Source organism: Mycena indigotica, assembly GCF_014461135.1.
Source record: "Mycena indigotica strain 171206Taipei chromosome Unknown Mind.scaff0018, whole genome shotgun sequence".
Classification (NCBI taxonomy): Eukaryota; Fungi; Basidiomycota; class Agaricomycetes; order Agaricales; family Mycenaceae; genus Mycena; species Mycena indigotica.
In genome coordinates, this window is record NW_023503017.1 from 782,158 (window position 1) to 795,702 (window position 13,545).

General features: G+C 50.9%; 1 protein-coding gene across 1 annotated transcript; it reads right to left on the minus strand.

Annotated features, from left to right (window-relative positions):
* Positions 1-10,819: 10,819 nt before the first annotated feature.
* On the minus strand, positions 10,820-12,869 carry MIND_01413200 (MYND-type domain-containing protein; the record flags this gene model as incomplete). The annotated part of the gene is made up of 3 exons (XM_037370526.1): positions 10,820-11,223; positions 11,279-11,420; positions 11,466-12,869. The coding sequence occupies 3 exons, from the start codon at positions 12,867-12,869 to the stop codon at positions 10,820-10,822; spliced, it is 1,950 nt and encodes a 649-aa protein (XP_037213118.1).
* Positions 12,870-13,545: the final 676 nt, after the last annotated feature.

The window sequence follows — 13,545 nt, forward strand, 5'->3', positions numbered from 1 at the left end:
GAAAAGTGTTGGATATATCATTGGGAAAAGTTCGGGGTTCATAAATTCATCTACAGGATCTGGGTCATGATATATAGATAAATATTTTCCACCTGGCTTTTTGGCATGGCGTAGGGCAGCTTTCCGTAGAATATGAGAACTTGCCGAGGCATCAACATCGGTAATTACAAGACTTTCCCATGGTATCTCATGTTCATCATGGGCAGAATGCAACTGTTCACGAGCAGCAGAACCTGAAGATAAGTCATATGTATCTGTATGAGCATCATCAGTTGATTCGGAATGCTGAATTTGGACTGGTAAGAGGTGAACATCCTCCATAGAATTCAGAACAGTTTCATTGATTTGTACATCCTTATATAGCCGATTATGCTTTTGTAACCAACGTAGAGCACTACGAACTTTAGATGGTCGAGCAGTCAACGGCTTAGCATGTTCTCGCAGCCACTCCGATGTTGGTTTCTGTGCCCCAACAAAAAGTACACATATTGGTGCTGCCACATCATCCAGAGGTGGTGGAAGCAAGGTTGCAACAGCAGAAGGTTTCTGTGGGTAAATAATAATATTTCCCTTCATTCCACGCTGTGTTGTTGGCAGATCAACCCCGTTTTCATTGTCTTTCAACTGGATAATAAAGCATTTTGACCGACACCGTGCAATCATAGCCTCCTCAACGACAGTGAGATCACGGAGTTCAGGTGGGACAGGCCCAAGGTATGTTCGGTTCGCAAGAGCCAATGGCGGAACTTTCTTATTTTTCAATGCCGACCAACATGTCTTACACACGGAAATAGCAGGGTCATCGTCTTCTCGGCCAGATATTACACCCTGAGGATCGACGAGTATATTTGGGTGCTTAATCAATACAGGACGTAGGTCTGGATGATAATTGGAATCAGAATCAAGCCATTTGTCATCTTGGAGGAACCCATCCTCTACTTGACGAATATCAGGCCTGAAAAGAAGATGAGGTTGGAAATCAGACATATGGACAATGACTCTGCTTGATATGTAATCCTCCTCGGAGCATGACGCACAGGTATATGTTCGCAGGGTTTTGGACGAAGTTGCATCCTTGAACATTCCAATTAGTTTGTTTTTGAGACTGGTGTCAACCAATTGTGGCCAATTCTCATGTATTTGATCCAAAGCCTCCTCATGCTCATAATGTTGCTGGACTCGATCTTGATATGTTGCAACATGTCGGGAAGATTTTCCTTTTTTCAAAGTTTTGATGTGTTTTTTGAGTACGCGGCGTAGCTTTGCCAACCCAAAGGTATCATCAAATTCTACCCCGCGCTGCATGAGAAGCTCTCGAAGTGGTCGTTGCTGAATTTTATTGACAATCGAAGACAAAAAATATATATCCCAGTGTACGTTTGGATAGTCCGAGTTACGCCAGTCATCATGTACCTTCGCGCAACCGGTGGCATCGGCATTGATACTAGAAGAGCAAGAACCAGACGAAAAATGGTCAAGTAACAGCTTACGAAGGTCTTTCCGTTTCGAAGCAGCTGGTACATCAATGCAATGTAGTGCGCAAATGGATCGCAACATAGGAAGGGTTTGCTCTTCAAATCCAGTGAATATTTGGGTCACAGATTGCGCACCGAGATCATTGCCTTCGAGTACAAGTATCTTTTGACGAAATCTTGCTTGGATGTCACGACGCTTATTGCTATAATTTTCGTGGATCTTCATTCCCAATGCAGTCGATATCGTCAGTAGGCGGTCAGTTTCAATCTCAAATGAACGCGCAGAAGCTAATTCCCGCAGTATTTTGAGAGAAATCTCATTGGCAGATGTGTGTCCACGCGCAATGGCTCGACAACCAGTTCGTTCGGGACGAGGGGTTTCATACCGATGGACTTCATGATTGGCACAGGCCCCGGTGATAAGATGGGAGAGTAACAGAAGCCGACACTGTTTGATATCTTCGATTGCTCGGAGACCGTGAATGGACATGAGATGGTGTAGACGAGAAATATCGGGTTTGAAGACAGAGAGGTGGGAACGAGTAGATTTATTTCCAAATATGTTATCATGCAGTATATTGAAGCCACAAAGATTTGCAGCTGACGCAGTAGAAGCAACCGAACCAGATCGACTCGGCACTTCCATGTCTTCTGGTCCAGAGGCTCGTTCGTCTAAAATGAGCATCAACGGAGTATGGGAGAGATAGCAATATAACGCACCAGCAGAATGGACACTTCCCTCATCCTCATATCGACCCATTGGATTGTTGGAGGGAGGTAATTCTGAATCATTTGGTGGAAAGAGCTTTGTTGACGCTACGACAATGAATATCAGAGGAGTCCTATGAAAACAGAGAGGAACATACTTTGCTGAGTAATTTGCACATCAACCATTGCGATATCTTGGGGAGAGCAGGGCATTGCGAGCGGGGAAGCAACAAGAGGTAATGAGCAAGAACGAGATGTGTGACGGACAAGTGTGACAGAACACATGACCTATCGAGAAATGTATTCGACAGATCGAGGATTTTACACATAAAAACAGGGAACTTTGTCTATAAACCCACACCTAAAGGTAGCGGGAATATCTTTGAATCAATATGGGATATACTATGAATACTATCATTATAACATCGGCCGGATGTAAATTTGAAATCCTAAATATGAATAAGTATGATTATAATATAATATAATTTGAGTATAATATATCATCAAGCTTGTATATTTGATTATATTCACATACTAGTATTTAGGTCCAGAGTTCCTATATTCTGAGTTGAGTAGAGAGATGTATGATGTCTTTGCCTATGTGAGTGGTAGTCTACTCTATAACTTCATTTATCATTCTAGTAAGGACATTTCATCAGATGGGAAACTCATTCTTGAGCTTTTATTGTCGAGCAGTATATATTGTACTATTTTACTCATTTTGGATCGCCAAAATGCCATGACATCACATACGAAAATCTCAATTCATATAATTTTCTTATTAGGAAATTCTTGGCACTGGAGAAAATCGCAAAATTACCCTTTTGGGACGCAAAAATAGCAAACCCAGTGTGACATGCCAAAAAAATTCGTATAAAATGCCGAGTATAACAGGTGACATTCAGTAAATATTTTTTTCTAGGGCTTGAGACCCTCTCCCCCCCTCCCTATATCCGTGATAGGCATCTTGACAGCCCCTTGCCCTGACCCTCAGGACAGACCCTACCCTGAAACCCTGCGGGACCCGGGTTGACCCTGCCCTGTGCTCTACTCTACTAACTTGTCATATATCAGTGTGATTTGTCATATATAATGGCAATTTGTCACTTATTTTCAATATATCAGGTACACTTTATTGCTTTTCCCTAATTTTTAATAGACATAGTGTCACGGATAAGACCCGGCCCGTCCGCTCCGGCGCTGGTGTCGGGCCATCGCGGGCCCATAGCACGCAGCACGTGACGACGGGGAACATGCGCCCCAGTAGGAGGAATGCACACATGGGAAGCACGTGACCGAGAACGACGTGTCGAGCCGTCGCCAAGCCCAACTCGACACCAGGGACTGAGGAGGAGGAGTGCTAGGAGGTTAGGAGTAGCGCCTGGCCTGCAAGGGATGTACGATCGTCCCCTCTGCGGCCAGGAACAGGGGCGAGGAGGAGCAGGAGAGGCCAGGGTGTCCGATCACCCCCCTTTGCAGGCCCACGTATATAATGTGTGATAGTGTACCATGTACTCTATCGCTTAGATCGTCTGAAGAACTACCTTAGAGCCACTACGGACAGCGGAATGTAATGTAATGTAATACAAATGATGGCTGATGGTACCGTGACATTATGCGTGTTATGCGTGACTTGCGCACAAAAACCTTTCCCGCCTCTTTCCTCGCACTTCCCAAGTCCTTACGACCATGCCAACTGGCAAGGATCACTGCAATTGGACAGCAGACCCTCCAGACACACGCCGCGCTATTGAATTCTTCCATTCCCGCGCTGCCAACCTCGGACAGGGCGGAAATCAGGACCCTTCTCAATCAATGTGCCGTCCATCTGGCCTCGTTTGGGCCGCCAAAGAAGGGCTGTCCAAAGACAGCCTTGTCAATAGCCAATAAATGGCGGGAGGTATGTTCTCAGGCTTGTTATTTCTTATTTATACTCAAGTTATACCTTTAGTGGCGCAAAATACACCAAGCCATTCTGGAGGTCCTGCAGGGCCGATACCATGGTGTCTCTTGGTGGACATATACCCATGAGAATGGCTTCAATGTCACCGAGAGCAACCAACCAACCTGGGAGCTTCTTGTTAAGTCTCACCCTGTCTTCAAGGACTTTGCAACATCTGGATGGCCACATTGGGAACTCATGAATGAAACCATCCCTGCTCGTGTTCGCGGCCGCCATGTCTTCAATGCTGCCCACCCACCCCCTCCACTCCTTCCTCTCTGACGACTGATAATGATGCGGCTGACATGCTGCTCAATCTCTCGCAATCAATAAATGGATTACTTCCCCAGTTGCAGCCGGAGGACCACGATGACTTAGGGCTTTCTCAGTATGGCTGGGGGAGGTCTAATGAGGAATCTTTTCAGCTGGATTATGATCCTTCGCAGCCATTAACCGACTGGTCTCAAACGAACTATAAGCGGTCCCAAGAGGATGACTACTCACTATCCCAATCTCCGCTTCCACCTCTGTCACCGCCTCCGCCTCCGCCTCCGCCTCCGCCTCCGCCTCCGCCTCCACCCCTGTCTCCCCTCCGTATCCCCCCTCCTCCAATTGTGCCCCCTGCTCCAGTTGTCCCACCAAATACAACGACTAGTACACCAGTTTCGGGGCAAATGAAACGATCTGCGGAGTTTCTTCAGGCCGATGACCCGGTATGTAATTAGGGGGACTGTGTGATATGGAAAAGAGAATATCATCCTAATTGGGATGAAATTGATGTATCTCTATATAGTCATCAGAATCAGTGATGGCAATCAAAAATCATTCCACATCAATGCTTATATCTAAATGGCATCAACCCATCAATGGTGGGGCATCAGGACACTCCAATAATCCTAAATTACAGTTATTTTATATATTAAAAAGCAGGACCCATATCTTATGCATTACATTTTGTGGAGCCCACCCATATCTTATGTATAGATTCAGGTATATGAGCTGTTTTTGCAGAGCATATCCATGCTGCTGAGGCGTACTCGGTGGATGAAAACGGAGCAGACCAAGCAGTGACAGCACGTATTCTTATTCGTAAACTTCTTTAATTTGTTTTCTTTGATCAACATATCTTCTATCTACCATATACACCTTTTAATAACAAATTAATCGTCTATCTCCATATTTGCCTGTTCTCGCTCCCAATAATTGCTTCATAATCTGTCCACATTGCCTGAGCAATAGCTTCTCGGTGTTCTTCTGCTTGTCGTTTCTCTGCAGCACTGACCCGTTCCGATGTTGAAAGAAGACCAAAATCGAGTGGCTCTGCGCGTACCATCCCAGGTTGGAGATCCTCTTCGGGTTCATCCAGAATCCACTGGTCCAGGTCTGCTGAGTCATGTTCCATAACAAAGTTATGGACTGCACACAGTGCTGATGGAATCCGGGCTTGTATTTGCATACTGTAGTGCAGTGGATGCTGAAGAATTCGCCATCAATTCTTGATAACACCAAAAATTCGCTCGACCACATTTTGTGCAGAAGAATGCCGAAGATTATACAATTCTTTTGCATTTAAGGGACTATATGAAATCACTTAGCCTGTTAGTGTTTAAATATAAAATGCACTGTAAGGGCAACCCCGGAGGCCTGAGATCAAGGTCCTAGCAGGGGAGGATCCAAAGTGTGAACATTGGTAAGCGAATACAAATGAAGCTGACCTAGCAGGGGAGGATCCAAAGAGAAGAAACTCTAAGGGTCCGCCTGCTAGGTAGCTGACTATATACTGCTTGTCCGTAGCTGCCGCTGTCGGGCACAGAAGGCTTGGGCGGCGTCGCAGGCGAGGTCCCAGGGCGACCGTCGGGAGGGCGTTGACGGATCGGTGATTGTGCGGGCGAGAGGGAGGGCCGGACCGGAGTCGGAACCGGAGTCGGACCGGAATCGGGCGCGTCTCCGGGCCGAAAGGGAGGTTCCCCTGACATCACCCCCCCCTTTGAATGCGGCGTCTCGACGCATAGACCGGAACAGAATCGAGTCGAAGGTCGCGGAGGCGATGTGTCGTGGCTTGCCAGGGTACTTACGGTAGAACTCCGCGATTTTCTCCGGGGCGAAGACGCGGTCGAAGCGGACCCATTGGTCGTGCAATGCGTCGTAGCCTTTCCATCTGACGAAGTAGTTCAGCCGTTTATACCTCACCCTTGCATCCAGGATTTCCTCTACTTCCCACTCCGGGACTCCGTCCTCGAGGTCCGGAGGGGGCTGGTTGTAGCCGGGGCGTCCGTCGAAGGGGTCGTCCTGGGCGAGCTCGAGCTTGACGACGGGGAAGACCGGGTGGAGCTTCGAGTAGCGCGGAGGGAGGTCGAGCTTGTAGGCACCTTTGCTGATCTCCGCGACTATCTTGAACGGTCCGAGGCGGCGATGGGAGAACTTTTCCGAGGGGCGAGTCGTCCTGATGTCAGAGGCATCCAGCCAAACACGGTCGCCAACCTTAAACTCCGGAGACAGAGTCCGTCTCCGGTCGTAGTAGCGCTTGTACTCCTCTTTGGCCTTAGTGAGCCGCGGCCTTGGCTTCAGCAACACCAGTGGCGATCCGGTCGCGGAACTCGTTCACTGACTCTTGTCATATCTATCACTCTATATATATTACAGTTATAATAATAGTTTCATTTTTGTGACATATGTAACTACCAGTCACTCTTTAGCTACTTCCCCAGAAAATTTCCTTCTTGGGGTGGATGTTACTCATGTCACACAGAGTGATAAACGTGACAAATGCACGATTTTGTCACACTTGGACTTAGACCCAGATACCAGGACAATTATAGCAGCTGTAGCAGCATAGGATAGGACTTAGTAGCATAGAAGGAAACTTAGAGCCTATGCTGCAGCAAGATATTTGAGAATTATTGCAGCATAGCTATTTTGCAGTCATCTCTTCTAATTAGAAGTGAGACCCCAGCGTAGCCTCACTTCTAATTAGAAGAGATATGTGGGATTAACAGGTGCTCTTCCAGGTCAGGCTCACCGGAGAGGGCATCACGGATGTCGCGGAGGAGTTCAGAGCCGGGACCGGAAACGGAAACGCCCTCGAGTGCGCGGACGTGGAAGAGTTCAGGCCGCAGAAGGACGACATCGGAGTTGTCGGAATCGACTCCGTGGTCGGGTCTCCGGGAGAGGGCGTCAGGCCGACCCATATCGCGGCCAGGCTTGTGGTGCAGCGTGAAATCGAACCGGGAGAGGTACAGGGACCACCGGGCCTGTCTCCGGTTGAGGTGCTGCGTCTTCCTGAAGCACTCCAAATTCTTATGGTCAGTCCAAATCTCGACAGGGTGCGCGGCGCCCTCGAGGAAGTGTCTATACTCCTCGAGTGCGCGGATGATCGCGAGCATCTCCTTGTCGTGGATTTCGTAGTTGCGCTGGACATCATTTAAGCTTTTGGAATAGAATGCTACAGGGTGCCACTTCCCGTCCGGGGCGGATTGTCAAAGAACCGCCCCCGTTGCATAATCAGAGCTGTCCGCCTCGAGTCGGAAAGGCTGTGCGTCGTCCGGAATCGCCAGGACCGGTTCCGAGGTGACCGCGTCCTTGATCGCTTGGAACGCGGAGGCCTCCGCGTCGCCCCAAGTCCACTGCTGGTCCTTCTTGGTGAGCACGAAAAGAGGGCGCGCAAGGGTCGAGAAGTCCCGAATGAACCTGCGGTAGAAGTTAGCGAACCCAAGGAACTGCTGAATGTCCTTCTTGTTTTCCGGAATCGGCCAAGCGGAGACGCCTGCGACTTTGACGGGGTCCATTTCGACGTGGTTGTGGGAGATGATGACTCCGAGGTACTTGATTGACGATTTTTCAAAGTCGCACTTCTCCGCTCCAAGGTACAACTTGTGCTCCCGGAGTCGCCGTAAGACCTCCTGGACAATCTGCCGGTGTTTCCGGAGGTCGGAATGGGCGATCAGGATGTCGTCAAGGTAGATCATGACGTCCCCGGAGAGGATGAGGTCCTGAAAAATGTCATTCATCATTGTTTGGAACGTCGCGGGAGAGTTTGTCAGGCCGAAATACGAGTTTGGTGAAGTAACGAGCGCCTTTGAGCCGGTTGATGAGGTCGTTGATCAGCGGAAGGGGGTACCGGTTTTTGACAGTCATCGCGTTGAGAGCACGGTAGTCCTGGACGAAGCGGAGTCCGCCATCCTTCTTCTTGACGAAGAAGACCGGAGACGCCATCGGAGACTTGGAGGGCGAATCCGGCCCGTCGAAAGCCCTTCCTCGATGAACGCGTCGAGCTCGCGTTGCTCGAGGGGCGAGATGGGGTACACCTTGCAGTTGGTGGGCTTAGCGTCGGGGACAAGCTCAATGGCGTGGTCCCAGGCTCTCCGCTCTGGTAGCGTGTCGAAGGACTTCTTGTTGAAGACGTCCTGGAACTCCTTAGCCCAGTCCGGGATCTCGGAGGGCGGTGGGGCGGAGTTCCTGGCAAAGGCTTCGGCCAGACGCTGTGAGACGGTGCTACCTGCGCGTATCTTCTCTGAGGGACGGAACGAGGTGTAGAAGATGCGGTCACCATCTTCGAGCTGGTCATCTTCGTCGTCCGAGTCCGAGTCTGGTGTCAGGTCAGGCAGGTCGGAGTCGAGACCGGAATCGGAATCGTCTTCATCCTCAGGGCCAGAGAGGTCCATAGTGCAGACTGAGGGGAACAGGCCGGAGCGGAGACGCTTCTGGAGGGACCGGAGTTGCCGCAGCTCAGTCCGTTCGATGCGCTCTTCCTCACGGCAGGTCGAGCAATTGCGGGGGCGCCGTGTCATCTTGACCTCCTTGGTTTCCCAATTGATTTCTGGGTTATGTTTCCGCAACCAGGAATACCCCAGGATGAGGTCTTGCTTGCCAAGATGGGTGACGGCCAGTTGAACTCGTTCGGCATGGCCTCTGTAGCGCAGGACCAAGTCCGCGATCTGTCTGATGGAGCCAGCGTCATTGGGGGTGCCATCGACATTGAAAACCGGAATCGGCTGATCGAGGGTGCGGACCGATCCAGCCCGGGACCGCCCGGTGCTCACCAACGTGATCGACCGATACACGCCGCTCATAACCGGCGTGCAAGGCACACGGCACCGAGCTCGCAGCGCTGCCGTAAGGAAGGAGTGCGACGGTCGACCAGGGCACCAGGCCGAGTCTGCCCACGGGCCACTTCCGGTCTAAGGCCAGCCGCCGGTCCGCGCTCAGCGCGATTCCCCTCGCCTCGCTGTCCTCCACGCCACCACCTGCCTATCCCGGTTAGCTTCAGCTGGCGTGAATGACGTGGACACAACTCACCGGGCACCCCGCCTCCTCCCTATTCTCGCTGTCCATCGTGCAGCACGGTCCATCGGGCTGGTGGGCTCACTGTCGCAGGGCGATGTCGGGGAAGGGGGGAGATGGTGGTGGTTGCGGAAAGAGAAGCGGTGGGGCGTCGTCACGTAGATCGTGTCACCCGTGTCGCCGTGGACGTTCCATGATCTTTACGAAACTGACAGTCGGCTACAAGCTGCCATCAATCTCACGAATGTTGCCATCTGATCTCACGAAAGCGAATCACGCGCCCGCTCACAAACATTACTATTACCCAGGGCGGTTGATATCAGGAAGTCGCACAAAGGTTGTATAGAATTCTTGTCCTGATAGGATATCAAGCATCTTTCGGAAATGTCTTGTAAATAATTAGCAAGTGAAAATGTTAAAGGCAGAAACAAACTCCGAAATAGTGGTGTGTGAGTGTTGAAAGTGTTCCGCCACATGGTCAATAGCCAAGCCAGTAACACATGTATAGAGGAAAATGGCCAATGATTCATCAAGAAAGATATGTGCTTGATCTGACTCGAGATAGCCCATCGCCCATATTTGGACAACCAAGGCCAGAAAAACATGTCGTCGCATCCCCAGTGCAATATAGATCCGGTCTGGATGCTCACTTGCAAGCAATTCATTTAGCCATAGCCGCCCAGTAAGTGCTGAAGTATGCATAGGTGTTTTGCAGTATTGGGGCTCTATATAGAGATTAACCCCTAAGATTATGTACTGGAGTAAGGCCATCACCATATAGGCCACCCATCGGGCTTGATCTGCAGCTGTTCGGGGTGGTGGGGGCATTGGATCGGTTGAGATCACGATAATCACGCATTATGTCACGGTACCATCAGCCATCATTTGTATTACATTACATTACATTCCGCTGTCCGTAGTGGCTCTTACTCTGTGCAAGGAGGTGCCATCGACTCATCGGGCCCGACATGACCCAATTTGAACCTTCGACCACCGACAGCGACAAGGGACCGAGTTAACGGGCCCTTTCGGTTTCGATCTGTTCTTAGGAGAGGTCCCTGCACGGCCTGACCCGCAGTCTGACACATAGTCTTATATCTTGTGCGAACTGGGTGCATTTATTTGCTATAAATCATTACCACAAAATTGTGAGCTGATATTGGCTTTGAGCTTATAATTATAACTCAATATATACCCCCAATTTCTTACAAATCATCTCTACTTTCCTGGAGTTTTATTTGTTATTGCTAAAATATACATCTTTTTTGGCCACTATGTATCAGAAAATCAGATACTTTGGGCCCATTTATGGGCAGAAACCTCGATGTGTCTTAGTAGGTACAGTGAATATGATATAAGTACACGACAATATCTGGAATACCATATTATATTCATGTTTGGCCAGCACTAGATCCTATGCATCTCTTAGAGATTCCCATGGACCGCTTGAAGCCGCCCGCAGCACGCGATGGACGTACACGAGCGCATCACCCTGCCTCTCCACAACACAAATGTTCCACCCGACTCCGAATCCCGCGTCCGCTGTCGCGCGCGCGCAGTAGTCCGCCCACACGTCGGGCTCAACGAGGCCTTCGAGTATTTCCGCAGCGTCGCGTAGGCCCGTGAAGTCTGCACCCGACACAAACGGGCGGGGACCGGTGGCCCCAGGCTCTGACTCGGACCCGGTCTTTTGTTGGCGGTAGTCGAATACGGCGACTGCCGGCCCCCGAGATGGGGCGGGATGGTCCCGCGCGTACTCCCGCGCCATGAGGAAGCGCACGAAAGAGCGGGTTGGGGCAGTGGAACAGTCCTGCAGCTCTGCGGTTGCTCATTAGCGATATCCTTCGGAGGGGACTCAACAAGTACAACGGACCAGTGTTTGCCTCGCGATACGCGGCGCACATTGCTCGGTGCCCGCCTGTGGTCCAGTCAGCCCGCTGACACGCCACGGAGCAGTAGCGGCGGAAGCCACAGACAGAGCATGCCCGCTGCTCGGCTTTGTCGTTGGAGGTGCACTGTTGTAAAGTGAGTAACGCGGCAAGATCAGCCGTGACACGCACCCCAACCGCATCACACAGTCTGCGATCGCGAACTTTGCGCACGGCCCAGAGAGACAAGCACTCCTCGAGGACCTTGACGCGGGTAAGCAGCGTGACGAACAGCTGCCGGACCTCCAGTGATGGCACACGGGGGAGCGACTGTTCGACCTTGGTGTCCCGCATGTCCTTGGCGAGGGCCGTGATGATTTGTGGATCCAGGAGCTCCGGCAGGAGCACATCCTGCAGTATCTCCGTTACCTCCTCTTCCACCTCCGTGAATTCGTCCGTCACAGAGCGTGCTAGCGCCACAAGGGCGGAGAGCAGCCCATTCGAAACCGCAGACTGCAGGAGGACAGCCGACAGGTCCTCGCCGAGCAGTCGTCTGAACAGTAGGAGCGCCTGGTTTTGCATCTCCTGGTGGAGATCTTCCAAATCGTCTGTCGGGTCGCTTCGCGGGAGCGCCAGGATGCCGAGGGCAGTCGTAAGCCCCGCGATGTACCGTGCGTCGACCAATCCATCCACGAAGTCCGCGTCGAGGCTGTTGTCTGCCTGGCGCTCTGCCACATCGAGCATGGTGCGTGCGGCCAAGACAAACGCGTCAATGCATGTCATCGCGCGTGGACTCACGTGGGATCGGCCCGCCCACCGGCGCGTAATTTTCCGCAGGTTATGGCCCAGGACCAGCGCCCACTGACCAGCGCCGCCAACACCCTCCAAGAAGTTCTCGACATTGATGTCGCCGTGAGGACTGCGCGCCTCGATGAACCTGAATATGAGAGAGCGCGCCTCGTCCGCTATCGCTCCATCCACAATGGTCTTGCTATCAAACATCGCTGCGAGTGCTTGTCCCAGCAGGAAGGAGAACCGCGGATTCTCCCAGATGCTCGGAATCCGGAGCCCCCTGAGATCCGTGATCCGGGCGTCGGCGCCGAGCGAGAGGAAGAGCTGCACGAATGTCACGCGCAGCGGTGTCGCAGCCAGAAACTCGCCGTAGGTGTTGAAGAAGTCCACCCACGGCAACATCCGGAGCCACAGCGCGGTATACGGCGCCGTCTTCGCCGGGCCGACCTTCTCGAGGAAGAACGCCAGGTATGCCGCCCCGTCCGCCATCGCCGCCTCCGCCGACGGGGCCAGCTCCGCAACTTCTTCAGCGGGCGGGATCGTTGCTGGGTCCATAAGGAAGTAAAGGGCGGGGAACATATGGCTTGTCTCTCGGCTGCCCGGGGGGAGCTCGTCTAGGATTGCTTTAAATGCCTTGACGGCGTCCGCGGGGGCAATCGCCCACGCATACGCGTCGCGCAAGGAGCTATAGCGACGGGAGTTACGACCAAGCACGCGTCTATGAGAAGGCCTTACGCGGGGGCGAAGAGGGAGTAACTCCAGACGCGCGAGGTGCAAGTCGGGATGTGGCACCGTCCGGGACATGATGGGAGGAGAGAACCCCCGATTGCCGATGTCACGCGATGGGATGATGGGATGTCACGCGGGCCAGATCCGGCCAGATTGATTTTCCTGCCCAATTTCTTGACACTCCATCAGCTAGTGTTGAGCATTATTACCTTTTATGTTTGGTAGCAAATATCATAATGATATCTGTTTATTTTCTATTATATGACAACTTCATAGTTATTGTCATGGCTTCAGAATTACACTGACTCGGAAAAAACAATTGAATCACCAAGCCTGTCACACTTTCAAATGATGCATTACTCCACAACTATGAAGGCAGTAGATGAAATTAGATATCCTGCACAAAGATTAGAGTATGTAGTTGATCCTGAAAAGTTTTAAGACATTTGGCCAAGTATCTGTGCTAAGATTACTGAGAAGATGTGAAAGAGTGATCCAATTAGAAAATGATCAAAAATCATTTTGATCTCTAGTTTAATGACATTGGATATCCATGAAATGTTTAGAATACTAATAATGAGTTGCTTCGTCCTTCTCCTTCAGCAATTCTTGCACTTGATTGGGCAAACTATTATATAGTTTGTCAATGAATGCCTGATCAATTTTTTTCCACTCCTCCTCCAATGCTGTCCACAATTCATTGTTGTTTGTAGGCAATACCTTGCAAACACATACCATTCGGTCCATGTGA